Source organism: Nannospalax galili, unplaced genomic scaffold, assembly GCF_000622305.1.
Source record: "Nannospalax galili isolate Female #2095 unplaced genomic scaffold, S.galili_v1.0 scaffold668, whole genome shotgun sequence".
Taxonomy (NCBI): domain Eukaryota; kingdom Metazoa; phylum Chordata; class Mammalia; order Rodentia; family Spalacidae; genus Nannospalax; species Nannospalax galili.
In genome coordinates this window covers 736,403-763,538 of record NW_008358090.1, presented here as the reverse complement: position 1 = coordinate 763,538, position 27,136 = coordinate 736,403, and the positions used below count along the sequence as shown (strand labels likewise).

General features: G+C 52.4%; 1 protein-coding gene across 1 annotated transcript; it reads left to right on the top strand.

Annotated features, from left to right (window-relative positions):
* Positions 1–12,086: 12,086 nt before the first annotated feature.
* On the top strand, positions 12,087–17,591 carry Tekt4 (tektin 4). Its single transcript, XM_008856161.2, has 6 exons — positions 12,087–12,750; positions 14,366–14,436; positions 14,759–14,902; positions 15,249–15,471; positions 16,246–16,400; positions 17,335–17,591. The coding sequence occupies exons 1-6, from the start codon at positions 12,217–12,219 to the stop codon at positions 17,549–17,551; spliced, it is 1,344 nt and encodes a 447-aa protein (XP_008854383.1). The 5' UTR covers positions 12,087–12,216; the 3' UTR covers positions 17,552–17,591.
* The last annotated feature ends 9,545 nt before the right edge of the window (positions 17,592–27,136 follow it).

Here is a 27,136-nt window from a genome sequence, read left to right as displayed (position 1 = left end):
AGCTCTTCAGTCTCAGCAGGTGGGTATGGCTATGGGCACCTACAGTTACAGACTGGGCAGGCCAGCCTTGCTGGACAGAGGAGATCCAGTAACTAAGTAGCCTTGGCCTTGGCTCTGTTGTACCTTCCCCCTTCACCACCCTTGCCTTCCTTTCAGTCTTCAAAGAGTTCAGGGCCAAGGTTGGTACCTTCTTGCATCGCCCATGGCCTGATGTGTAGCCCTTTGCAACTGCTCCTTGGACATATAGAAGTGTGCCTCCTCCTCCTCCCTCTCTTCTACTTAAGGCTGCCCATATCTGGCTAGGATCTGTATGTCTGGAGGGGACACTAACATGTTAGAGCTAAGTTGACATCCAAGGCCACTTCAAATAGAGACAAAGAGTCCAAGAGATTGCAGAGGAAAAATTAAAATGAGCTCAGAGTCACTGGGGAAGGAGGAAGCCAGCCTTACTTCTCTAGCACAGGTAGATGGGACAGCCACCTGCCCTTCCATGATCATTTCCTAGGGTCCTACCTAGGACTGGATGGATAGTTGGTAGGAACATGTCACCAAATCCAAACCCTGAGCCCTCCCACCCTTGGAGTTGTCTCTCCTTCAGCTGTAGCCCTTGTAGGCCCTGATACCTCCAGTGTGTTCATCCTCTGCATTGGATGCTAGGACTTCTCTTAGCAGGAACACTACTACTTACCTCCTTTCTCACTAAATGTGTGCACCTATGTGCAGGGACATTTGTACAGCTATATACAGAGCTATGTGGCCATGTGCAGGGACATGTGTAAAAGACTGTAGGCAAAGGCCATGTGTAGCTGTGTCCAGGGCCATGTGCAAGGCCATGTAGCTATGTGCTTCAGTGCACAGGCCTTCTGGCTCCCTTCTTCTTGGCCTTGGTAATAATCGAACTGGATCCTAAATAATATTGTGTTTTGTTCTTTATTTAAAAACAAAAACCATCAGGCCAGGCATGGGGATACCTGCCTTTAATTTAATCCCAGAACTCAGAAGGAAAAGGCAGGCAGATCTCTGTGAGACTGAGGTCAGCTTGGTCTATATAGCAAGTTCTAGGTGAGCTGGGGTTACAGAGAGACCCTGCAACAAATAAACAAACAACCTGAAACAATAACAACAAACCCACCCAAACCCAATGTGTGGAAGAAAAATAGTTCATTCTGCCCTGTCACTGATCCCCTTCCCTCAAGTCCCCTCCAACATAGACCTCAGGGTGCATTTGTCCCTGGGCTATCCTGTGGTAGCTTTGGCCTGGAGTCCGGAGGGCTGGAAGTGGAACTGCCCATGAGATGCTGTCCTCCCTTTCAGAGGGCATGGAGCTTTCACCTATCCCTTGCACTAAGGAGGTCACAGGGTAGGCTCTGCAGCCCTCAAACCAACCCAAGGGATAACATTCTCAACCTGTGACTCTATCCTGAGAGTACAGGGTGACCAGAGCCACTGAGCAGGGTTGAAGAGATCAGGGACCCAGGAGCCCATGCTGGCTTTGTGGGAAGAAAGGGGTGCACGGGAGGGTCTCCTGGGTGGAGGTCATGACTAGGAGGTGTCTGGAAGCCAGAGTGGAAACAGGGAGGCGGTGAAGATGTGAATGGGGGCTAGGAGGTATGGACAGTTTGACTAGGAGGGTGGAGATTGGTCCAGTGTCCTGCCTCTCCTGTACTTAATGGGCGGTTCGCTCTGTCTTGGTGGGGAGGAAAACTTTGAGTGCCCCTGGTTCCATCAACTAAATGGCTCTAGGCCACAGTCATGGCTCCCAAGAAGATCTTTGGGGGCCTGGTGTATGCGTCCAGTTGACTTTCTTCATGTCTATTTTCAGGGGCTCTTTGGACTAAGTGCTGGGTGGAGTCCAGACCCTCCTATCTACTTCTGTCTCTGGGTGGTGATGGGAAGGCAGGAACTGGCCTAGGCTCCTGGATCAATATCATCCATGGGCCTGAGCACTCCCAGATGCACTTAGGGTACCCTAGGCAAGGCTCCCCAGGGTGTCCTGACTTCAGACCAGCAGTATGCCCTTCATCTGCCCCCTCCTCATGGGGCACGACTGGAGGATACCGTGTAAGGAGAGCCAGAGTCTCTACCCCAGTCTGCTCTGAGAGCCTGCCCTCCAAATGACCCTCGGTCCCTTATCTTGCACCAGCACAGCCTTAATCGGCTCAGCTGCAATAGCATCTTGCAGAAGATGTGGGGCCTCTTAACATCACTGGCCCTGAAAGCTCCCAAAACACCCCATCCCCCCTCAGCTAGGATGCTCAAGGTTACAGGGCTGTGTCACTCTGTGGGATTCAGAGGCAGGCTGGGCTAGCATGGCCGTTGAGGCCTGCTAGGAGGAAGCAGCAGGCTGAATGAGGGGAGGCCTGAATCAGGGTATTCCCATAACTCATCCCATGACAATAGAAGGGGCCAGGAGGCTATGGATTTCCACTGTGAGTAGGGTTAGAGGTCAAACCTGACACCCTGGCAATAACACAGTCCCCCATTCTCTTCCTGCCAGGTCCAGGGTCAGAGGTGACCCCCACTTGCCCAACTCTCTCCAGGGACTCCAGTGTCTGCTTTGACTAGTCCCTTGGGCAGGGTGGGGGGGGGGAGGTGTGTAGGAAGCTGACAAGCCCCTGAGGGCATCTGGTGGAGTGGCAGAGAAGTGTGAGTTGAGTGCCTTCTGAGCCCATAGCTAGTTATCCTAGCAGATCCTTCCTGGAGCCCATGGAGTTGGACTGACCACCAGCTCTTGGCCTTGGGCTTTTCTTACCTTGATGGTCACATACCACCAGTAGTATCTGTCCTGGGAAGGTACTGTGAGCTCCCAAGCCCTATCCAGCTGGGTCAGCCCCTTGGCACTAGTAACCTCAACCAGCCATGCTGATAGACCCTATATCTTGCAGCCCTGGAAGTGGCCCAGGCTTTTGGGGACTTAAGAGCTGAGCAAGGCTCAAATGGCCATGTGTGGCCACTGGGTAGGGAAATGGCCACTCTGGCCTCTTGCTCAGCATGGAGTTTTTTTATTCTATGTGCTGCTCACCCTCCTTGGTTTGAAGGTCTCTCAAGAAGTTTTCAAAGGCTCAGTCGGCTTTTTTCTGGCCCAGTGCTGTTCTGTGCGTATGAAGGGTGGGGAGGGGGCTGGCTTCAGCCTGAGGCTGGACCAGTCCTTGGGGGAGGTAGCCCTTAGAGCAAAACTATCACCCAGTTACTAAGGGCAACACACCCCTCCCAGGCCCCTCCATCCACATGGCTCTACAGCTTGGTGGACTCAGATCCTGAACCAGCACCCAGGGGAACTTTTTAACATGAAGAGATACAGAGTATGCAACCTGTGTAGCTTCCCTCTGCACCCAGTCTCACAGTCCCTGTGCCCCAGGGCCTGGGCTGAAGTATTTCAGGGATGTCTAGGCCCTCATCTTGATGGGAAACTGAGGCCCTGAGGAGACTGACAGAAACTCACAGTCCACGAAGTCTGGTTTCTTCCCTCTGCACAGGAACTTTCCTTGGGGGACATGGAGGGGCAGAGACCAGTACAAAGTCTCTGTTTCCACCTACCTGTTGCCCCACCAGCATGAGTAATGGAGGAGTGTGAGTCCCCCTTGTAGGACATGGAGCATGTGGGAATGGAGTATCTGGGCTTCTGGCTTGCCCTGGGTGAGGGATGGAGATGAGGCCAGAGGTGAGGGAAGACCCTAGGCCACTATAGTCCCCTTCCAGACCTCTCCAACCAGGTAATGAGGCTAAAGTGCTAGACCAACCCCTGGGTGCATCCCTCCCCTCCCTCATTGCTCAGTCAGGGCACACAGTCCCATTAGGACACAGAGGTTAAGGCTGGGAGATGCTATGTGAAGGATACAACCAAGTAAGTCACTGGCATTCTCAGGCATCTAGGAGGCAGAAGCTCTTGGGGCCCATAGGACAGGGCTTCCCTTGCTAAACGCTAGCTACAATTTATTCTAGTCTCTCACTCCATGGGAAAGAGCACTGGATCCCTCCACATACACACCATTGGGGGCTGGTGAGAGTTAAGTAGGACCTTCTCCAGCCTCTGGCAGTGATGTCTGCCTCCCTGGATACTCACACCTTATCCCCAGGGCAAGCCCTCCATCCAGCACAGTAGCCATACTTGAGGATGTCTGGGAGTATGGCCATACAGGTCCCAGGTAAGGTAATGGCATTACCTCTCTGAGCCTCAGTTTCCTCATCTAGGTGCTTGGAATGGGGGAGGGTAAGGGATTATGTAAAGCTTGGTACCTATGTGAAGTACTGGATGATGTCACCCTTCCTGTTGGCCTCCCAGCCTGCAGTATGGAGCAGGGTCAGGCTGAGCAACTCTCTACCCACTGCCCAGACTCAGCTCAGCAGCCTCCAGTGAGCAGGTCCATCCTGGCTCTGCCCAGGCAGACTCCAAATCTCTCCTAAATCCTCTATTTAATTTTCATCTCAGGGAATTGTAGGAGGTTTTACAGATAAACCTGAGCTGATAAAGTGGGGATTTGGCTGTTCTTGATGGCAGCAGGCCCCATGCCCCACCCCCTGTGGGCCTGCCTGATGGGAGGCTGTTGTATGGCAGGGGACATGGCTCCCTCTTGGCTCCCAAGCATGAAAGGCAGATTCAAATCTCCCAGCCCTGTCAGAAGGTCAAAAAGGTCAAGGAGTCAATGCTTTTCACAGGTTCCTCCTGGCTAGGTGTACAGTGGTCACTTGGGGCAAGCCAGGGTGATGCTCTGTCCCCAGGAATCCCCACTGGCTTGGGGGAGGGTAGGCAAAGTCCTATTTCTGACAGAAATCAGGGTAAGTCCTTCCTGGAACCTCCTCAGGATGGCAGTATCTTTCCTGGCTACCCAGCCTCTGCGCATTTCCCCTGGCTGATTCCAGGCTTGGGCTCCTAACCACTTGGCACCTGAATCCTCAGGCTTTTTCTGGTGTCAAGTGTGACTATGTCCCTCCTGTCCCAGACTGGTTCACCTACCACATCCTGACAAGAAGCTGCCTGGGTTCCTCCAGGGATGGGAGGCTCCCACTCCTTGCATAAAGCTCAGTGCACTCACCACACTGTGACCAAGGGGTGGGCAACTCCCTGCCCTCCTCTTGGCACAGATGTGTCTGCCTGTATCTAGCATCTGTGTCTTGGATCCCAGACCCCAGACACTCTGTGTCCTTGGAGTGGAATCCTCACAGTGACACTATCTTCCCCCCTTCTGGGTGCAGGCCCGTCTGTCTTTTTCCATGATAAGTATCACTGGGACAAAGCTTACTGCAAATTGCTGTTCCCCATCCCTTTTGAACCTCCTCTTTTTATTTTCGGTCTTTTCCCACAGCAGGATTTCAAAGTCTGGCATTGCCAGGGCAGACACAGCATTGCTCAGCTGCTGAGTGGTACAGGTGGATCTTCCCTAAAGAGCTGGATGGATTGCTAAGATGCCCTGGGCAGGCAATGTGGGCCCGCCCTCCCCAGCCATGCCCGCATTGGGTTTTGGTATTTTTATATTTTCTCCCATTTAGTGGGTGTGGTAGTCATTGTTTAAAATTTTTTACTTTTTTAAAAAGATATTTATTATTTTTATTTTATGTGTATGAGTGTATTGCTTATATGTATGTGAGTGTGACCATGTCATGCAGTGCCATGGAGGTCAGAAGAGGGCTTCGGATTCCCCTGGAACTGGAGTTAAGGACGGTTTGTAACCACTATGTGGGTGCTGGGAATTGAACCCAGGTCCTCTGCAAGAGCAGCCAGTGCTCTTAACTGCGGAGCCATCTCTCCAGCCCCTAAACTTTTTATTTTTAAAAATATTTTATTTATCATTTTATACATATGAGTGTATTGCCTGCATGGTAAGTGCACCTGTGTCATGCAATGCCTGAAGAGGTCAGAAGAGGGCGTCAGATTCCCCTGGAACTAGACTTATGGATGGCTGTTAGCTGCTATATGGGTCCTCTACAAGAGCAGTCAGTGCTCTTAATCACTGAGCCATCTCTCCAGCCCATTTTTTAAAATTATTTTTTATTTTTTAAAGTGCCAAAAGATGTAATTCAGCCAGGTGTGCTGGCACACGCCTTTAATCCCAGCACTCAGGAGGCAGAGAGTGGTGGATCTCTGTGAGATCAAGGTCAAGCCTGGTCTACACAGTGTGTTCTAGGCCAGCTTTTTTTAAAAAAAAAAAAAAAAAAAAAAAAAAAAAAAAAAAAAAAAAAAAATTTAAAGGTATAACTCAAACTACCTCACAGAACTGCCAGGTTTCATTTAATATTTTTTAAATTAGGTTTTGATGGTACTAGGAACTGAACTCATAGCTTAATGCATGCTAGACAAATGTGCTATTATTGAACTATAGCCCTTTTTAAACTTTTTCATTTTGAGACAGGGTCTTACTAGGTTCAGTCTGGCCTTGAGTTTTTTTTTTTTTTTTTTTTTTTTTTTTTTAGACAGGGTCTCCTTGTAGCTGAAGCTGCCTGGAACGCACTATGTAGACCAGGCTGGCCTCGAACTCACAGAGATCTGCCTATCTGTCTCCTAAGTGCTGGGATTAAAGGCCTGCGCCACCACAACTGGCTATGGCCTTGAATTTATTGTAATCTTCTTGCCTCATACTCCCCAGTAACTAGGAGTCAGAGTTTCTCTTCCCCATTTTCAATGTCATGATTTGGGGGACTTGTGTGTATAGTATATATGTATGTATATGTTCGTGTGTGTGCGTGTGTGTGCATGTGTGTGCATAGAGGCCATATTCAATATCTGGTATCTCAATCATTTTTCTACCTTTTCTTTTCAGTCTTTTTGAGACTGGGTCTCCCTGTAGCCCCCAACTGGCCAGGAACTGGATATATGTACCACGTTGGCCTTGATCTCACAGAGATCCCCCTGCCTCTGCCTCCCGAGTGCTGGGATTAAAGGCATATGCCACCAAATTGACTTCCACCTTATTTATTTATTTATTTATTTATTTCAGATAAGATCTTTTATAGAACCTGGAGCTCACTGATTGGCTTAGGGTCTCCTTTGGAGTTGGTGAAGGTCTAGAATGAAACCGACATGGTAGTTACAGCACTAGATGCCACAAGGTGTATACTTTCAAAGCTTCATAGTAAGTTCCTGGTATATGATTTGTGCCACAATGGAAAAGTAGTGGTCATAATAACCAACACGCCTGGGTATTTGCTCTTCAGCAGGTCTGTTTTAACATCAATTTTGTTGAATTACAAGATGCTGTTGTCATCACTGCTAATTGACAGCGGGCACAGGTACCCACGGGGTCATGGGTAGGAAGTGTGATGGCTGCCCTGCCTTGCTGGTGGGTGCCATCTATAGTCCATCTTGAATCCATTCCCACAATCAGGCCTTTGTCTCATATTTCTCTGTAAATAAAAGTTTCTTTTCCCCCCATTTTGACATTTCGTATATTCTCTTTTTTTCTTTTTTAATGTGTGTGGTTGCACATGTATATGGAGGCCCAAGGTTAATGTCAGGGAATCATCCTCAATGGGTCTCTCAGTCCAACCCAGAGTTTGCCAATAAGGCTAGTCTTGCTAGCCAATTTGCTCAGGAGATCCCCTGTGCCAGTTTTCTGAGGATGGAAGCCTTTACGTGGGTTTCTGAACTCCGGTCCTTTTGCGGCAAGCATTTTAATGACTGAGCCATCTCTCCAGCCCTCAGCAGAAATTTCTCTATAAGCCATTTCTTTACCTGTGTGCTCCTTACTGTGTGTTCGCTGCTTATATTCACAGCTCTTCCTGTTCCTTCAATACCCAGGCGGATAACCACTCTTGGAAAGGAGACCTACTGCTATTTCATTTAACTCTGGACTCTCATGACTCCTGAAAACTATTTAATCTTATGTGTGAGGGTGAAGATCAGGTTGTGGGTGTAGGATGGGAGTTGTGTGGGACCTCTATCCAGGCTTACTCCAGCCTAGGGCTGTCTCTCCATCCAGCTGGCCCAGGACACAGCCTAGGAAGGAGCTGTGTGCACTGTCTCACCTCATCCTTAAACCTCTATGAGAAGGAAATGGTCCCTACTTCATATTATAGAAAGGGAAACTGAGACATGGTGGTGTGATAGCTCCTATCACACAACTTCTGTTCTATGTCTGGGAAGCTGCCTACCCAAGGTACACCCCCCACCCCTAAGGTGGGGATGTCTTAGGTGCCAGGCTGAGCAGCTCTGGGTCTTTCAAGTAGACAGCTGTCTGGACAGCTATAATGCAGCCAGCCACATTAAGGCATTTCCCAAGCCACATATGCCTTGCCTCAGAGGTCCCTGTCTTCCTGGGCAAGAGGTGGGCAGGATCGTGTCCATGGTCATGGGTCCCCCCGCCTCTTGTGTCCACTGCTTGGGAAACAGGTAGGAGCCAAGTGGGAGAGAATCATCAATCCATCCAACCTCCTGGTTCTGCTTACCTGCCAAGTGAAGAGACTCAGGCCAGGTGTCCACCTCAGGTAGTGGCCAGGCTACTGGACTCAGCCTCCCTGCCAGCTTCCTGTCCATTCCACATCCTCTCACTTTGCCCCACTCTCTGGGACCTGATGCCCCTCCAAGACTTTCACAGTGGTCCTAGGTGCCACTGAGGGATTGATGCTCCCCCAGTACCCTGCCCAGCTCTTTCCCACCCCCATCTAGATTACCCTTCCAAGCTCAACCTTGAAAATTCTCCCCCTGGAAGTCCTTGGCTGCCTCCTTCTGCTCGCTTTCTTCTTGTGTGGCATAGGCCTCTGCCCATTGCAATACTGGCTTAGGAACACCAACAGTTTCGGATCCTCCCATTATTAAATGTCTTATTGGCCCAGAAAGACTCACAACCATGTCTGCTGCTCCTGCAGGTGGGTCTCCTCTGTCCATGACGTCTTCTTGGACTGTCATTCCTATCAGGAGTAATTGGGGAAGCTGGCCAGGGTGGGAGGTGGCCAGATGGCTGCCTCTTCTTTGCTGGCCTCATCATGTTCATGTGACCTTGGGCCCATCTCAGCCTGGGCCTTTCAGGATGTGCTTGTTATTGATAGAGGCTATGAAGCTCTGTGGAGGTGACAGGCTCCCTTCCCCATCTAGAATCTTCCAAGCTGGAGACAGAGCCAAGGGAAGAGGCCTCTGGCTTTGGAGCCCCACTGGCCAGACCCAACAGGAGGGGTCCCTCAAGCCCAGGTCCATTTTAGTTATGGTATCTGGAGCAGTCCCTGGAATAGACATGATCACTGTCATTCCAAGGTAACCACTATCCAAAACTTGTGTGAGAACAAAAAGTCAATGATCGTCACTTTTCCAGGGAGGAACTCAAGGCCTCAGATCTGTAGGCCAAGGCCTCTGGCCTTGGGTCATTCAGGACAGAGTATGGATACCTTCCAGGTCCCCTAGAACCAAGGTCAGTACCACAGAGATCAGTGCCAAGATGTCTCTCTGTAGCTGGGACCAGGGGCTCTGTAGCTACCATTGAACTGGCTGGAGGCCAGGAGCCAGCAGATCAGTGATGAAGGGGGAATAGGGGCAGGAAATTCTCCCACTTGTCCTTCAGGCCTGCAGAAGACTTCTGTTCTCTTAGTTCTGTCACAGAACTGTCCCTGTATTCTTTTCCACTGATTGCAGCCTCCTAGAACGACCTTGGTCTAGGGTAGTGGGGCTGGTCAGGGTCTTACCAGTCCCTCTGATCCCATCTTGGGGACTGCCAGTTCCCTGGGGTCTGAAGTAAGGCCCAGCCCTTGAAGAGCAGGACAGACTGAAGGATCTGGTGTGGGGCATCCTGCAAGGTTGTCTTGAGTGGAAGAGGTCTGGTCTCTGGGGACACAGGCAGAGTGTAGATGGAGCAGGCATTCCTTCTGCTGAGGAAGGGGATGCAGGGGCCAATCTGTGAGTACCACTGGGTGTCCCCTAGACCCAATTTGCTCATTACAAATGCAATTTGGAAACAAATATACCAGGAAGCCTATTCCTACTCCTAATGCCATGCTGCACCACAACTATGCTCACCTGTCTCCCTCAGCTCCAGCTCTATGCCCCACTTTGGTTATATTTCCAGTCCCTCTAAGTCCCAGGAATAGTTGTGCTTGCCCTGTCAGCCCCATGGGAGCCCCGTGTATCATTGTGTTTCTTCTTTTCCACATAATGAAACTGAGACTGGGAGGAGCCCCTGCCTGGTCACACACTGACACCTTCACTGTACAAATGCCTCTTACCTCTGAAACAAGGGTCAGACTGACTTTGGCTGATGAAGACAAAGGCTCAGCCCAGCTCTGCAGGTTCCTGGAAAGTCCTGACCCCTCAGCCTCGGGGCTGAGACCTGAGCTCTGCCTTGGAGAGTGACCTGTCACAGGGGAGCCTACACTGACTTGGCCTTCCTCATCATCCTGGAAGTCCCATGAGAGCAAGACCTACTTGCTGTGCCTAGATACTGTGCCTGGATACTGAAACTGGGGGTCATTTGGCAGTCTCCTGTGTCCACAAGTTAGGAATGGATCCAAGGAGGAGCTTTTCTGGATGGCCCTGCACCTTGCTACCATTTAGGAAAACTGAGTCACAGAGGAACTTGAGGGAGGTCCATATTGACCCTGAAAGGCCCTTGGCCTCTTGCTCTTGAGGGACAACAGGAACTCTTGCTTGGTCTGGTTCAGGAAGTCTTAGGGATGCTCCCTTTAAAGTCTACATGTATGGAGCACCTTTTGTCTGTCCTGGTGTAAGTGCTAGAGTTGACCATTGGGAGACTGTCAGGCCAGCATGGAGTGAGGCTCCAGCTGCTGTGGTGTCAGCACCAGGGAGGAATACCAGGAGTGCAGTGCCAGGACAAAGCTGGGGTGGTAAGCAGAGGCTGTGTTCCTGAGAAAGGACAATGGTAAGGGAGGATGTGGGAGAGGCTGGAGCTGGAGCTCCCACGTTGAGTGGGAATGAGGATATCCTGCTGAAAGAACCTGGTTTGTGGGTGCCTCCAGGGAAGGATCAGAGCAGCCAGGCATTCTGCAGCCAATGGCGGCCTCTTCTGGTCATATTGGGCGTTGACCTGGGTGTCTTCCCCACCCCTCGTCCACCTCCACCCTAGGTTGGATGGATTCAACCCCCTTCAGAGCACAGAGCCACCTTCCAGAGGGGGCCCTGGATATGAGTTCAAGTATGGGCTGCTGAAGGAAGAATGGGAGTAGGGGAAGTTGGCCCTTAGGCAGTAACCCCAGAAGCAGATGTGCCCAGTGTCCATGAGGGCATGCCCATAGGGCTCAGTCCCTAGAGCAAGTCCTGGAGGCAGCGGTAGGAATGGGTGCCTGAATCTGCATTAAGGGCTCAGATCAAATGAACAGTGGGGCCAAGCTGTCAGATCATGGGGTGGCTTGGAGAATTGGTGGTTTGGGGGATGCAAGGGCAAGGAGAGGAGCAATATCTAGGGCTGAGGAATCTGTCCATGTTTCCAAACTTCAAGGCCTGCTCACCAGGCCCAGCTCTTCCACCCTAAAGGCGCCTCCAAATGGGCGCCTCCATCCTGCTCCAGCTAAGCCAAGCCAAGCTCAGGATGAAACACAGAAGAACCCAGGAAAGGATGGAGGAGCCAGGGAAGTGTCGGGACAGGACATCAGGAGCTTGAAGATCCCTCCATACCCTGAGGACAAGGACATGTAGACTGAGGGCTGGCTCCAGGATCCTGTGGTTAGATGTGAACTGTTGTTTGGGCCACAGTAGGGTAGGTAAGGTGCATTGGCACTACCTGGCCTCATTTTTATGTGTTTGCATGTGTGTATGTGTGTGTTTTTGCACCTACAGGTGCATGTATGTTTGGGTGCCCGTGCACACCTTGGAAAACCTTAGATGCCATTTCTCAGGTACCATCCACTTTGTTTCTTGAGACAAGTTCTCTCACTGTCCTAGAACTTGCCAAGTATGGTTGGACTGGTCAGTGAGTCCCAGGGATCCACCTGTCTCTGCCTTTCCAGTGGTGGGATTACATGTGTGTGTCACTATATCCAGCTTTTTTACTTGGCTTCTAAAGATCAAGTTCAGGTCCTCATCCTTATATGGTAAGCACTTTACCCACTGACCCTTCTCCTCAGCCCCTGCATGGCCCTTTAAGAGGGCAGTTGGCCCATCCCCCTGAGTGATCCTGTTGCCTAGCAGCAGGAAGCCCGTTGGTGTACACAATGTCTCTGAGGCAACCAGGAGTCCTGCTGGGGAAAGAGTGACCACTGCCGCCTGTTGATCGTGCCCAGTGACCTTTCCTTCAACCCTCACTCCCAACCCCCTGCCCCTGCCCAGGTCAGGTAGCAAGCACCATGGCACATACAGATGTGCTCCTGACTAAAGAGCCAGCTCCACAGTCAGTGCAGACCTGTGAGCTGCCACATAAGGAGTATGATGTTGCCTGTAACACAGGTGCCTACACATCCTCAGGCCTGGCCCCCACTGGCTTCTCCTTGGCCAAGTACCTGGTAGATGAATGGTTTCAGAATTGCTATGCCCACTACTATCAGGCCTTTGCTGACCGGGACTACTCACAGCAGCAGCGGCATGAGAGCCAGCAGCTGGCAGCTGAGATGGAGGCATTGGCCCAGCGAACTCAGCAGGACTCCACACGAAAGGTGGGGGAGCGCATGGAGGACATGCACTGTTGGAAGTCTGAACTGCAGCATGAGATAGATGACTTGTCTGCTGAGACTGACCTGTTGCTGGCCCAGAAGCAGCGGCTGGAGCGTGCCCTGGATGCCACCTCTGTGCCCTTCTCCATCGCCATGGACAACCTGCAGTGCCGTGAACGCCGCCAGCACCCAGACCTCGTGCACGACTATGTGGAGGTGGAGCTGCTGAAGGTGCGGCCTGTGGCAAGGATCAGAGTGGGAGGTGGGCCCTGAAAGCTCACATGAACAACACAGTGCCTCAGGGCCTCAGGGGCTCTGAGTTCTGTGTGCCCTGTGGCTGTAGGCAGGGTCACACAGAGCTGTGCCCCTCTGCTCATGCAGGACATCTGGTTCTTCAGTCACAGGAGGACTTTTGCCCTGTGGGGTCCCTGACTTCCAAGAAACTGTCTACCCTTTTGCGATCACCTCAACTTCAGCCTCTAAGAGCCTAAGGATATGAAGTCTATCCTTGACCTTAAGTTTTTTTAGGTTAAGTCATAGGCTGACCTTGCTCTAGCATGTCCCTGGCTAGGACTCTTTTTTAGGCAGGTTCTCACTATGTAGTTATAGCTGACCTGGGGTTCGTTATGTAGACCAGGCTAGCCTTGAACTCAGAGATCCACCTACCTCTGCCTCCTGAGAGCTAGGATTAAAAGTGTGTGCCACCATACTTGGCTTACATGGGAAATTTATGCTCATGGTAGGAATCCAGGCAAGACAGTGCTGCAGGTGTGAAAGAGGCGGATAGGGACATGGCACCTGCTCATCCCATCCAGAGCCTCAGAACTTCAGCCTCCTAGCCTGGTATGGTGGCATATAATCTACAGTTCCAGCAATAGGGTGACTGAGGAAGGAGGTTTCGAGGTTTCAGATCATCCTGGGATGTATAGCAAGACTCTTTCAAAAATCAAAACAAAAGAAAAAAATTACTACCTTCTCCCTCTTTAAGTTCCCTTTTCCCCAAACATAGCACAGTTTATGCTTAGGGATGCTGTAGGGAATGGGGGGGGTGTCACTCAGCCTGGCTGCTGTTCCTGGCTCTGCATTCTGAATCCCTCAGAATCAGAGTCCCCTTGTGGTGGGTTCAGGCCTGTGGGCGATGATGAGAGACAAGGAAAATAAGCAGCTCAGTTGGGGGCCTCAGGGGAAACCCCTGCCATACCCCAAGCTCAGATGGGAACCCTGTCCTCCCTAATCCCTTTCCTGATCATCCCTGTCCCCCATGGCTTACTACAAGCCTCTCTACCCTGGGACAAGCACCCAAGTCTAGGCCTTGTCCTGCTGTTCTATAACTAAAACATCACCAGTGGTGCAGGGATGGGAGGCTGACCAAGAACAGAGGAGAGTAGAGAACCTAGCCCATGTGGACTTGCATATAAGAGGCTTCCTGGTACACAGAAAATGTTGGGGTAGAATGAAACCTATTCTTGGAAGACAACCAATCTAGGGCATCTGGTCCTCTATAGGCTTAGAGTCCTCAGAGGTGGTCTAAGGTCTAAGATAAGGCTGATGCTCCTTAGTACACTGGAAGAGCTTTGGGGATGACCTCAGACCTGGGAAACTGTCACAGGTGACCCTCCCAGTGGCCTGAAGAAGGCCATGGTGAACACACCTGCTTACAACAAAATCGTGCTCAAATACCCAGAATAAACCCAGTGCATAAAGGCTGGATTCATGCCCCATTTTCTGGGAAAATAGATTAAGATGAAGGTTAGTGGAGATCAGGCCCACGTCTCCACTCCTTCTGGGCCCCTCAGTCCCTCAGAGCAGTGCTCTGCTGCTCAGGAGCAACTTCTTCCTCCCCCAGGAAGCTGAACTAATCAGGAACATCCAGGAACTCCTGAAGAGGACCATCCTTCAAGCTGTGGGTCAGATACGGTGTGTCACAGTGGTCCTGAGGGGCCTGAGGGATGGTGACCCCTGACATCTCCCTTCACCAGGCTGGCCAGGGGGCAGGACACCTGGGGACATGAATCTATGGGTCAGAGAGGTCAAGAGGATTCCAGGTCACAGGTACAGGGCTGGATGGGCACTAATGGGCTGGGTGTGTACAACCAGCCCTGCATCTGTTCTGGAACCTGATCCTGCTGGCCAGCGAGGGCTGCAGTTGAGCCAGAACTGGAGCACGCTAAGGCTGGAGCCCTGTCTCCCAGTGCTCCCTGGCACATAGTTGGTGCTGCACTCTCTCCCTGGCCCCAAGGTTGAACCGGGAACATAAGGAGACCTGTGAGATGGACTGGTCAGACAAGGTCCAAGCCTACAACATCGATGAGACCTGTGCCCGCTACAACAACCAGAGCACCCAAGTGCAGTTCCACCCGCATTCCAGCAAGTTTGAGGAGAGGTGAGGGCCTCAGCATCCCCATTTACCCCTGTTACCCTCCTGGCTCTGCCTTCCAGTTCTGAGGGAGGATTCCTAACCTCAGGACCTGACCCAGCCCCCTGGGGGAGCTCTGTCTGCTCTTCGGATGGACAATCCTCAAGCCCTCTGCACTAGTGTGAGCCACCTGGACTGCGTTTCTGCGCGCGGCCCGCAGAGGGCAACCGACCTCCGTTAGGGGTCCAGGAGGGCGGGCAGAACTGTGGGATGTGTGAGGGAGTGGGAACACAGACCATGGGGGACACTGGAGACCGCGGACGGCTCGCTAGAGTCTCAGTGACCGCACCCCGACCGCACCCCACGCCCACAGCGCCTCCACGCCCGAGTCTTGGGCCAAGTTCACTCAGGACAACCTCCTCCGCGCGCAACATGAGCGCTTGGCCTCGGTCAACCTGCGGAAGTTAATCCACTGTGTCTTGCGGGACACAGCTGAGGACCTGAGGCTACAGTGCGACGCCGTCAACCTGGCCTTCGCGCGCCGCTGCGAGGAGTTGGACGACGCACTCCACAAGTTGAAGTACCACTTGCACAAGGTGGGTCCAGAGGACAGGACCACGCGTCCTGGACATGCCCACCAGACACACACGTACCTCAGGACACGCCCACCTGGGCACACGCCGGGACTCCTCTTTTAGCAAGCCTACTCCACATTTGTGACACACGTCTAGGCTCTCTCCACCCCTGAGAACGCCCACCTGCCCCACACTCAAGCCACACCCTTTCCTCACCTAGGGCCTGGGTCCCTTAACCACTGGGAGACCAGGGCTGCTCTCTATTTTATGCACAGTGGTAAATGACCTGGTCTTGGGGCCCCTCTCTGCCAGGTCCACCCAGGAGGACCCCGGAAACACACATGCATGCATTTCTATAGACACCCTGAGTTGATGTAAAATCAGGTTTTTATTTGGGAATAGTGTACTGGCACAGCCACATTAACTGTGGGGGCAGCATGCAGGGTGGGTAGGCTGGAAGGGAGGCAGTGTGGGGGTATAGTGTGTCTGTGGGGTGCCTGCCCACACCAGTGCTGCAAACTCTACATTCTCAGTCCTTTGAGACTCAAGTCCCTGATCTACTTGGCCAGGGCTAAGGGGTTACAACAGGCTGTTCTGACTCAAGGGGCCCTCTGGGAGGGCCTTCAACAGGACTGTCCCTAGACACAGGCCCAGGGCTCAGAGTCTCCAGTCAGGGCCAGGGGATGAGGAAGCAGCTGGTCTACCTCTTCCCTTCCCTTGCTGGGTTAGGGCACCCAGGTGCCCTGCTTACTCCAGGCTTGAGCCTGCCTCAGGCTCACACAGTGCTCTGTGCAGATCCTGCGGGAGATCATGGACCAGGAGCACCAGGTGGCAGCTCTGAAGCAGGCCATCAAGGACAAGGAGGCACCACTGCGTGTGGCCCAGACCCGCCTGTACCAGCGCTCACACAGGCCCAATGTGGAGCTGTGTCGAGATGGCACGCAGTTCAGGTGCTGCTGGGGCAGCCCAGGGTGGCTTACTCCTCAAGCTTCTGTTTTGTTTTGTTTTATTTTGTTTTTCTTTGTTTGAGATAGGCTCTCCTTGTAGCTCCAACTGATCTTGATCTCCCAGAGATCCACCTGCCTCTGCCTCCTGAGTACTGGGATTACTCTTTAACCTTTTTCAGCCCTAGGGGTTACCATGAACCTTACCCACAGTATCATGCCCCCTACACTTAGGACAATAGATACAGAATGGAGGGTGGGGTTTGATCCTGGGAGGGGACTGACTTTCAGGGGCAACACAGGGTCCTATGCCACCCCGAGCTGCTTCACTCTCCTAGAAGGAGCCTTGGTTTGGTCTGAAAGCTCCTGAGGCCACAGAACAGAGGCTAGACACTGCTCATCCCTGTATATCTAATATAACCATGTGCCCCACACAGGCATAATGGAACATGCCTTTTATGTTCTTGATCTAGCCAGTGTCAGGTTGCTCCTTCTCTGCCCTGAAATTTCTTCTAGAAATCAGGATTTCAAGGGTGGGTCCTGCCTCCAGTCTGGTCAGGCTGCCATTGCTTATCATGGCCCCCAGGTGTCGCTGTTGTAAGACTTCCTTTCCCTGCTCCAGCACACCTTGAGGAAGGCCCTTTGGGGCTGGGAATGAGGACTTTTTTCTGGCAGGGTCCCCCCTAGTTGAACTCAGTATGTAGACCAGGCTTGCCTCTATCTCACAGAGATCCGCCTGCCTCTGCCTCCCAAGTGCTGGGAGTAAGATGAGAACCTTTCTTGATTCAGGCCAGACTCCCAGGGGTTCTGCAATGCTGTAGGGCCATTTTGGTGGGATTCCCTGTAGGCATTTTGGGGCCTTCTGTGGCCTCGCTGGCCCTGGGAAATCTGGGATATTGCCCCTTGTTGCTCCCCCAGCTCACCACTCCCACACCTGCAGGCTGATGAGTGAAGTGGAGGAGCTGACCATGTCTATCAATGCGCTAAAAGAGAAGCTACAGGATGCGAAGCAGGCACTGCGGAACCTGGAGGACACACGCATGAGCCTGGAGAAGGACATTGCTGTCAAGACCAACAGCCTCTTCATTGACCGCAAGAATTGTATGACCCACCGCAGCCGCTACCCCAGTGTCCTCCAGTTGGCTGGCTACTGGTGACCAAGGCTGACACCTGGCCACACTATCCCACCCAAATAAAGAGGACCTTAGTTTTCCATGGTGCAGGGTGGTTGCTGTCCACCTGGGCAGACATCTTAGGTCCCTGTGAACCCAAGGTTTGCCCATGTGTCTATCATCCCCCAAGCCTCAAAAGACATAAGGCCAGGTGCTCCCCCACAGTCTGGCCCAGAGTTCCCACCAGGCTTGACTCCTCCTGACTTCACCAGCACTGTCAAGGTCTTGAGCGTCTATTGGGGTCACTGCATGGCTCCCTCTCCTTGCACCCCCAGGTTTGAGTCTCAGTTCATATGTCCTTAATCAGACCACTGGCTCCACATGACATCCCTTCTGCTGTTGACCCCACTCAGAACAATTCTTCAGGCAGATTCCCACTCTAGCTATACCCCACAGTATACCCAGTGAGAGCTCAGTAGCTCTCACTGCTCAGTGCTCAAAGATAGGAAGGGGACCAGACTGCATGGGGAGGGGGAGATCTTGTTTCTTGTCCTGGATTTCGGAAAGTAGGAAAGGGGAACAATATGCCAGCTCCCCACCCCCAGCTGCCCACACATGGACACCTGACCCCAGTCTGGACCCTGCTGCCCCTTCCCCTCATTGGCTGACACACCTCCAGAGGAAAGTGCCACACCATGACCCCATGCTCACTGAAGACCAACATCGGGAGGAAGTTTGGGAGGCAGAAAGCCTTCCTGGTAATTATAGCCTGGAGGGAGACATGGAGCAGTTCTGTGGGGGTCAGTTGGAGGCAGGGAGGGCTTCCTGGAGATGGCAACCTGGGTTCTACAGTGTAGACCAAAACACTAGTCCAGGGCAGGAAGTGGCTATGCTGGACTGATGGAACCAGGTGGTTTCTCATCTGCTCTTGAATCCACCTAGGCCAAACTCCTCATATACTTTCTTTGGTGCCTTCTTTGAGGATGAGGTGTGTATGCAGTGGGGTCTTGACAGGGAGGGATTCCTGGGGGGTGCTTTGACCACTGAGAGAGGAGCACTTATTCCTTGGTTACAGACAAAAAACTTAGCCTGTGATACCTGCCACTGGCACCTACCTGCCAGGCAACCCTGTCCCAGGGCCTTTACATGATAGCCTTTGCTACCACAGTCCCTGTCCTTTCCCTGCCCCTGTGTGAGGCAGAAGTCTGTCAGAGTGCACATCACCTCTAGTCCCCATGGAAACCATGCCACTTGTCACAGTTGTTGATCACCACAGTGACAGCCAGAGAGCTGCTCTTTAGAGTGCAGCCACCATGGGGATCAGCAGCAGGATGCCCAATGGGTTCAGGGGTACACAGTACTCAAAAGGCCTGGGCCCCTCACATCTCATGAGGTAGGAGAATAGGAAGAGAAGTCACAGGGCGGGGGTGTGGTATATGGAGGTCACAGAACCCCACCTCCTTGCCTTGGGCATGGCATGGCAGATGCTGTCCTAGGTCCTATATCTGTGGTTTGGGTAGAAGTTCCACCCCTGTTGGCCTGCAGAGCAGTGGCCAGGTGTGTCCCTGCAGTGGCAGGCGGTAGTGAGGCCTCCTCTTTGTTGTTTCCACTCAGTACCAACTCTTAAGACCCTCTTTACCTACCCTCATCCCTGGCAGCCACTTGTCCCCAGGCCTCTCCCAGGTAAGCATCCATGAAGAGGTGGAGGCTAGCAGTTCCCTCCGTGTGCCTGCTTCTTAGTCCTCATTATCACCTCCCACTGAGGCCACTCTGCACATGCCTGCCCATCAATGCTGATGGCCTCATTTGACCTCCTGAGGGTGGTAGGCTGGTGGGGGCTGGTACACAGGCTGGGGGAGGTGCTGGCCGGGTACTCTTCTAAGCATGCCACATGTTTAAATTTTAGCACTGTGTTTTCTATCACCAAGTACATTTTATAAAGGCAGAAATCAAGGTGAGGGGGGCAGTCTCTGAGCTCCTCATGCTCACACCCCAGGTGGATCTGAGATGCTTCCTTTCTGTTTGTGGCTTTGGACAACCATGGGCCATTGCAAGCGAGCCATGTCCCCAGGGCCTGGCTCCTGTAGGTGAGGCTGGTGACCACATGGATTGAGGATGGTGCTGTTGCTGTGGAATGCCTTTCTGACTCCAGATTGTCCAACCCAAGACCATGTGGACATAGGCAACTGCTGCTTCCCTGGGGGCTCTTGAAGCTTGCTCCAGGAGGGCCCGTCTGTCCCTGGGTCCCAGGCAGAAGGAGATGTAATGGCAAGGATTCAGGAAAGGCAGGCAGGAGGTTGACATCTACCCTGGGATGTCCTTGGGCTTTTCCTGGGGAGACAGAAAGAGCTATTTACTCTAGATAGGAGCAGTCACTGACAGATCATAGAAAGGGTCCTGTATAAGTTCAACTTGGTGAACTAATGAGTTTATTGGGGTGACTTACAAGAGCTTGGGGTCTCAAAGGCAGCCGTACCATCTGTAAGACCCTGGGCAGCTTAAGGGGAACTGTACCACTGAAGAGTCAAACCTGCAGAATGAAAGACTCCCAAAAAAAGCTGGACCACTGAAGATACCCCCATCCCTACCCCAGCCAACCTCCACTTCTTATACAAATTTGGAGAGGAACCTTGTGAGGATCTCTGAGGGAAAGTCCATAGGCCTGATCTCAAGAGTCACAGGATGGTGATCACAGCTGCTCTGATTCAAGATGGCTATGGTCATGTCCAGCCCAAAGATAAAGACACACAACACATTCTGCCCAAGCTGGGCCCTCAGAATAAAGGAAGAAGAGGAACCACAGGGGCTCTCTCTGGTGTTCTGTGCTGCCCAGGGGCACCTGCCAGACCCCTGTTGCTTGGACTTTAACTGAGGAGACATGAACATCTATTCCCCCCAGATAGGACACCAGCAACTGACCAAAGTAGAATTCCAATTCTAGCTTAGTGAACCAATGAACTTAACTGGGCTTACTTAGAGAGCATGGGTGAGGAGTTACAGGTGCCTGGGCTGACCCCCACTCCAAAGCAGCAGTATCACTAAAAAGTCTCATTGCAGCATAGATGATGACTCTACCCACCTCCAGTTATCCTCTCACATTCTATAGCCTCTAACATCTCTGGAGACTACAAGACCATGAACAGCTCGGGTAGATTTCATACAGCTGAGAGGAAGGTGTAGGAAGGAATGCTTGAAATCTCAGGTAAGGAACAGATGACCTTCCCAAAACTCTATGAGGGAAGGTCAACAGTCAACAGGCCCAATCTTGAAGGTCACTTGCAAGTAGTGGCAGCTGCTCTGATGAAGATGATAAGGGCTATTATTCTTGGAGAAGAGCATTTTACAATGGGTGGGCACTTACCCCATCAGAGCAGAGGTGGAGAGGGAGGACTATGCCCAGCTTCCCAGAACCTATGTCATCACTGAGGGCCCCTCATGCCCCAGAGTCACCCCTGTGCTCCATCTACAGCACTGACCAACCAAGCCTGGATGCAAGCTGCCTGACTTGCCTGAATTACACCTCAGTTTCTTTCCAAGTATCCAGATCTCATTGCCTATGGAGCAAGGACTGACCCTCATGCCCCAGCTACAGAGCTGTTGTCCTCTCTTCCCTAGGCTGGCCTTGACTGGCTGCTGAAGGGTTTGTCCTCACATACTTGTCTTCAGACCCCCCTCCCACTGCCACACACCCTACACTTAGGCCAAGTCCTGGACTGAGGATCTGGACAACAGAGCCCCAAATGCCTGATGCCAACCAAGTACATCCTGCTATCCAGATTGCCCAAGTGCCTTCCCAGGATACTGACCAATACTACTAGGAGGGGCTAACTCATGGGGGTGTAAGGATGTTGAGTCCCCCATGGCTGGCACTCCAGCCATCCCTGCTGCCACAAACTCCCAACCTTCTAGCTCTACAGAGCAGAAAGCATACCCTTGCAGGCTCCTGGGGCTGGGGACAGTAAGAGGTATGCATAGCTTTCCATGGCACAGCAGGACATCCACCACTGGGGGCCATGACACCCAGCCTCAGTCCCCGTCGTCGTCACGGAGATGCTGGTGGCTGCTCTGAGTCAGGGCTATTTCTGGCTTGAGACTCACTGTCCTGTCTGCTGAGTCATCCTGAACACTGACCCCTTTGCTCAGAGCTGACAGGCACATGCACCTTCCTGGCCAGTCCCCCCAGCAGGTCCAAACTTGAGGACCCCAGACCCCACCTGCTCTTTGCTCCTAAAAAGGCCCCTCCCACATCTACCTTGCTCTCTGGGCAGGTCCCTGGTCACCCCATCAGGGTGCTTTCCCTTCATGAGGAGAGGGACATTGGGAGCTAGAGCTGGCTGGGGTGGGTAATGTCCTTCAGTAGCTTCACTGTCTTTCCTGCTACAGGGGATACAATCATCCCCACTAAGCTGCTGTAAGAGCCCATTTATTTTACAAAAGACAGTGAAGCTCAGACCCAGGGCCCCATCTTTTTCTAGTATAAGCCCTAGCACTGCCCAGCCCCCCCCCACATTCAGTTCCTGCAGGGATGTGGTACTGAGGCCTGAGAGCTGGCCCTGCCATGCATATCAGCCATGCCAAGCAGAAATGCTTGGGGGCTGGGCTGGGAGGAGGTTGGGAGGCAGTGAGTCTGTCACTAGGCTTCTATCTTCACACTGCCTCCATCTGAGTCACCACAGTCAACAGTGGATGGCAACAGCTGCCCCCAGAAGGGCCTCTGGGCCTGCTGAGTGCTGAGCTGGTGTGAACTGTCATCTGTGGCTAGCAGCCCTGACTGTCCCCGGCCTTCACCTACCCCTGCTCACCTGTGGCCTGGAACACAGATTCCCTACAGATGGGTACCCTTGGTCTCTCCCTGGCCTCCTTCTCTCCTCTCCTTGATCTTCAGAGTAGATGGCCAAAGGGCAAGGGAGCTGGGAGTGTAGCCAGACTCCAACCATGCCAAACCAACAAATGGAGCCAGGCAGCCCCAGCTTTCCAGCCATATCTCGTGCCTCCACCAACAAGCAGCCTGGCTCAGGAAGACTCAGCCTCCAGTAGTTCATGCATTGTTCAAGAACTGAGCAGTGATGGGGGAGGGGGTCCAACACAGGTTTGACCTTGGCTCACTATGGATTTCTGGAGGACTCCATAAGGCATTTGGCTTGGTGGCTCAGGGGCTCAAACCTCTCTGCCTAGAGGCTAATGGGATGTCATTCCGGGGTGTGGGGGAGACACCATAGAGCAGGACACCTCAGCACTCTGTAGGGCTTTGTCTATGTACCACTAGACACTGTTACCACATGGGTCAGTGCACCAACTCACTGGGTGCAGCGTGGTGGCCCCAGCCTGGGTCACCCAGACCAGCCCCCTCACCAAGTCCTGCCTAGTCAAGTTTCACCATCCGAGATAGGCAGCAGGCTCAGTTCCTTCTAGCAGAGGAGCTGCCAGCCTGAGGCACCATACTCCATAGAGCATACAGGAGGACCCTGGGGCCCCAGACTAACAGTGCAGTCCCTGGGGCAGGTGGCCAAGGGGAGGCTGAATAGTGGATAGAATGTCTCTTACAATCCAGGGGAAGTCACAGATGCCCAGGCAACATGAAAGGACTCTTTGAGTACTGGGGAGAGCCATGACCAGAGCTGACCAGGCAGGCAGCAGCACCATGAGGAGGTAACAGGAAGTGATGGGCAGTGTGGGGGGGGGGTCTTCACATCACCCTGGGCAGATTGGGCTTCCGTCCTCCTGGCAATGAGATGGCTCTGCCTAGAATATCTACTGGGTGGGACCAGGCACATGGATACCAGGGACTAACTAATATCTCGAAGGGTACACATCTTGCCATCTACACTGTGCAGACTTCCATAGCACCTGCAGTAGCCACCTGGTCATGATGGTTGGCAGCAGGAGTGTTAGCTGTGCTAGGTAGCCAAGTATAGACTTTCCTCTTGGGAATGACCACAGATAAACCAGTCATAGCTATGCAGAACAGAGAGCTGTGGTGCTGGGCACATGCCTGGTGGCTGGTGGCTGGTGGCTGGTGGCTGGAACACCCCTCATGGTACTCTTGGGAACACTGTCCTCCAGGTATGGCATTGCCATTTCTCTCTTGAAGCACAAGATCTGTACAAGACTGGGCCCATTAAGGGTCCCTTATGAAGAGGAGAAGGGTTCACAAGACCCATCCCTCCTCAAGGATATATAGGCTGCTATATAGACTGCTGGGAGAAAGACATTTTCTTCAGTGGTATAGCTGTCCATAAGTTGACAATGCTCCTGTAAATTACCCCTCACCCATGCTTCCATGAGAAACCCCAATTAAACTCATTGGTTCACCAAGCTAGACTTGGATGGAATTGTCTCTTTGATCTGTGGTTGAACCCCTATCTGGAATGAACAGACATTTCTTCATCTCCCCAGGAAGTTCACACAACAGGAATGCCAGGAGGCTAGGGTACTACCTGGGAGCTGATCTTCAGCTCTACTTATAAAGGTCTGTGCTAGGACCTGCTATAAAGCACATGACCCTTATGGAGTTTTCAAAGCACCTATTGAATTGAATGGGTAAGAAGAAGGCTGGAGGGGTCTCAGAAGAGGCCGGCCCTCAAGGCTGCCTCTATAAAGTTGAGGACACAGAAGGTGGGAAGGTGAGGATGCTGGTATGAGAAGGTAGGAGCATCATCTTGGGATGAATGCACAGCCAAACACTGAGGAATGACAAGGGTTCAACAAGGTCCCACATCTGGAAGGGGATGGGTATAGAGAAAGATTGGTACTTGGCCTTAGAGCCTGGGGTCAGACTCCAGAAAGTTATCTTGTGCTTTGGGTCTACCTGACCTAGCTGTACCCCTCTTCCTGTCCCTCTTTGTACAAGATATGTGACAAACTATGTCCCAATCTCCATCTACTCCCAGATTTGAGTGACAGAGGTTTCCCTTCCCCGAGCCTATCCCAGTCATGTATTCCCAGCTGACTTCAGTTGGCCCTTAAGAGCCTCCCCTCATCTTCTCATCTCTCACTCTAGCTTCCTCCTTGGAGTACCCCTCTCCCTCTGTGTCTCAGGGTGCCCCCATCCCTGGAGTGTTCTGTGGCTAGATTACCTGGGTCCTGGCAAGAGTTGCTTCTGGAACCTCAAGGCTGGCCAAGGTGGCCAAGATATGGGGAAATCTATATAGCTGTAGGTGGGGACATGGAGCATGGCAGAGGTACTCACTAGTGGTCCAAGCCCCCTACCCCAGTACTGCACCAGGGCCATGGATGCTAGAAAGACAAGGGGCTCCAGGTGCCCACAACCCATTAGGCCTGCCCTGGTCCCCATTCCTCTCCATGATCCCAAGGATAGGTAGGGTTCACAGCAGGAGGAACGAACTGAGCCTGGGGGCTGCCAAGGCTGTGGCCAGCTGATGGGCAGCAGGGAAGATGGCACATGCAGATGACTCTTATATCTTCTGACGCTCTAGGTATAATGTACATCATACTGGTAAGTTATCATGTGTTGTTTGAACTCATTGAGAAGCAGGTTCTGGAAGTAGGGCTGAGTTCCCTCATTTCAGACACAGACATGTTTGTCTCAAAGTGTCCTCCAAGGATCCTTGTCTGGGATGGGCTAGTTCTCCCAACTCTCTGACAGGGAGGAAGTGATCAGTTAAACCAGCCAAGAATAAAAGCACTGTGCCCTTGAGAACAGCTAGAAGGTAAACTGTTGCCAATAGAGGTAGCTATTGTTTATCCCATTATATAGAAGTGTCTACCATGAGAACAGGAAGTCAGAAGTTCAGCCAGAAGCTCATCTGTGGAGAGAAAGCTCAATCAAGAACTTTAGTTGACTGCCTCAGTCTCCTCAGTTAGTTTCTGCTGGAGGTTTGTAAGTCCCTGATTTGATGATGTTACCTGTCAGCTGTTATTTCTCCTTTTACTTGGGAGCCTCACCTGAAGGGACATTATGCTCTGCCCAAGACTCTCTTTTGAGACCTCCCGCTGGCCACCTTGAAGGGGATTCCCCAGTCAACTTCTGCTCAATTTGATGGTATTTTAATTATCTACCTACCCTACCTACCTATCTATCTTCTATCTCTTGGTTTGCTGGGTACTTAAATTAGGATTCAATTCAAAACTGAGAGTATGGCTATTGTAGATCAATCTCTGGACCATATAAAACACAGGGCTGGTTAGCTGAGGGAACAGGGGAAGGAGAGCAGGGCCTCAGTGAACACAACTCCATCTTATGGACCCACACAATACTAGTCCTTCCTGAGCCCAGACCCAGGTCTGTCCCAGACTGACCCTTGGGAAGCCTCCACTTCCTTACTGAGAAATGTCCACTTAAAATGGACATGGGGTGCTTGTCTGGCTTCTGAGAACAGAGTGCCCTGCCCTCAATAGGAAGCCACTGAGGCCTAGCCAGAGCTGCAGACAGCTAAGCATGATGGTCCAGAAAGGTTCCAGGCCCAGTGGGATGGTGCAGGGGTCCAGGCCTGGACACTCCTGTCCTCATTTGCAGGGACCCAGCCCCACCCAGGATGCTGAAGTGGGTGGAGCTCAGGCTGAACTTTGGCCCTCAGTGGCATCCACTTACTGCTGGAATAGCTGGACACACCCTGGGTGCTGGGCAACCAGGAAGCTTGTAATGAGCCACCTCCAAGTGCTAATGGGGAACATAGACCAGAGAGGGTCCCCTGTCGAGATAAAGGTGCCCACATAGGAAGGGGGAAGCCCCAAGGGATAGTCTTTCTAAGTCCTGGATGCTGAGGCCCAGCCTAGCTAGGAGAGAAGCCCCAGCCAGGTTCTGGCTATACATCCTTAGGCCTGCTGCCTGGTCTCTCAAGTACCAAGGGGCTCACAGGAGTGAGCTGGACGCCTGTGCTGGACATAGTGAATGCTCAGTCTTGTTCTTAAGTAAGAGGGCCAGTCCACCTGCCTCCACAAAAAGCCTGTGTTCTGTCCAGCATGCATGTGCAGTGGGGTGCAGAGGGCCTCTGCTGGGGCACCCAGAACCAGCCCTGTTCTTCAGATCCAGAGCTCTACATGGTGCTGTTGCTTTTTGATAGTCTTCTGCTGTGAATGCAGCTGGTTCCCAGGACTCCTAGGGAGTCTGGGCAGAGGTTCCCTGATGACTCAGAGGACAGAGGAATTGACACCTGATCAGGATGCAGACACTGGGGTTCCTACTGTTGGGATGAAGGGTCATATGGGAAAAGCAGCCTTGGCCAGGGTCTGAGGGGTGGTAACTTGAGGGTCAAGCCCTCCCAGGGCACAGAGGTGCCCGTTCTCCCCAGTTGTTGTCTCACAGGCTCTGGGCAGGGAATCCAGGAATCTCAAGACAATAACACCCTCACCCAGCCCTGGATCAGCAGCCCCAGCTCCACAGTGTGGGTGCTGCCAGGGGAAGGTGACTGGAAGAAAGTCCTCCACCAATGAACCCCAAAATGCCTATTGCCAGGTGAAGGAAACAGGGAAGGTATAGTCAGGCCTGCTGTGGGTGGTCCACTTGGAGGGACAGGGCTAGACCTCTTGGGGAGAGGTAATTATAGGTATCATCAGCACAGGCTGATACGAACACTTCAGAGGTGTAGTCAGGGAAGGGGCGGAAGGTCCCAGCTCTCAGAAGGCAGCAAAGGGCATCTGATAAACTCTAGCTACATGAGGATTCAAGGT

Coding starts and splice junctions, on each gene's coding strand:
- Tekt4 (XM_008856161.2), top strand. CDS start 12,217: ATGGCACATACAGATGTGCTCCTGACTAAAGAGCCAGCTCCACAGTCA. Junction 15,472..16,245: donor TGAAGTACCACTTGCACAAG/GTGGGTCCAGAG, acceptor TGCTCTGTGCAG/ATCCTGCGGGAGATCATGGA. Junction 16,401..17,334: donor CGAGATGGCACGCAGTTCAG/GTGCTGCTGGGG, acceptor CCACACCTGCAG/GCTGATGAGTGAAGTGGAGG.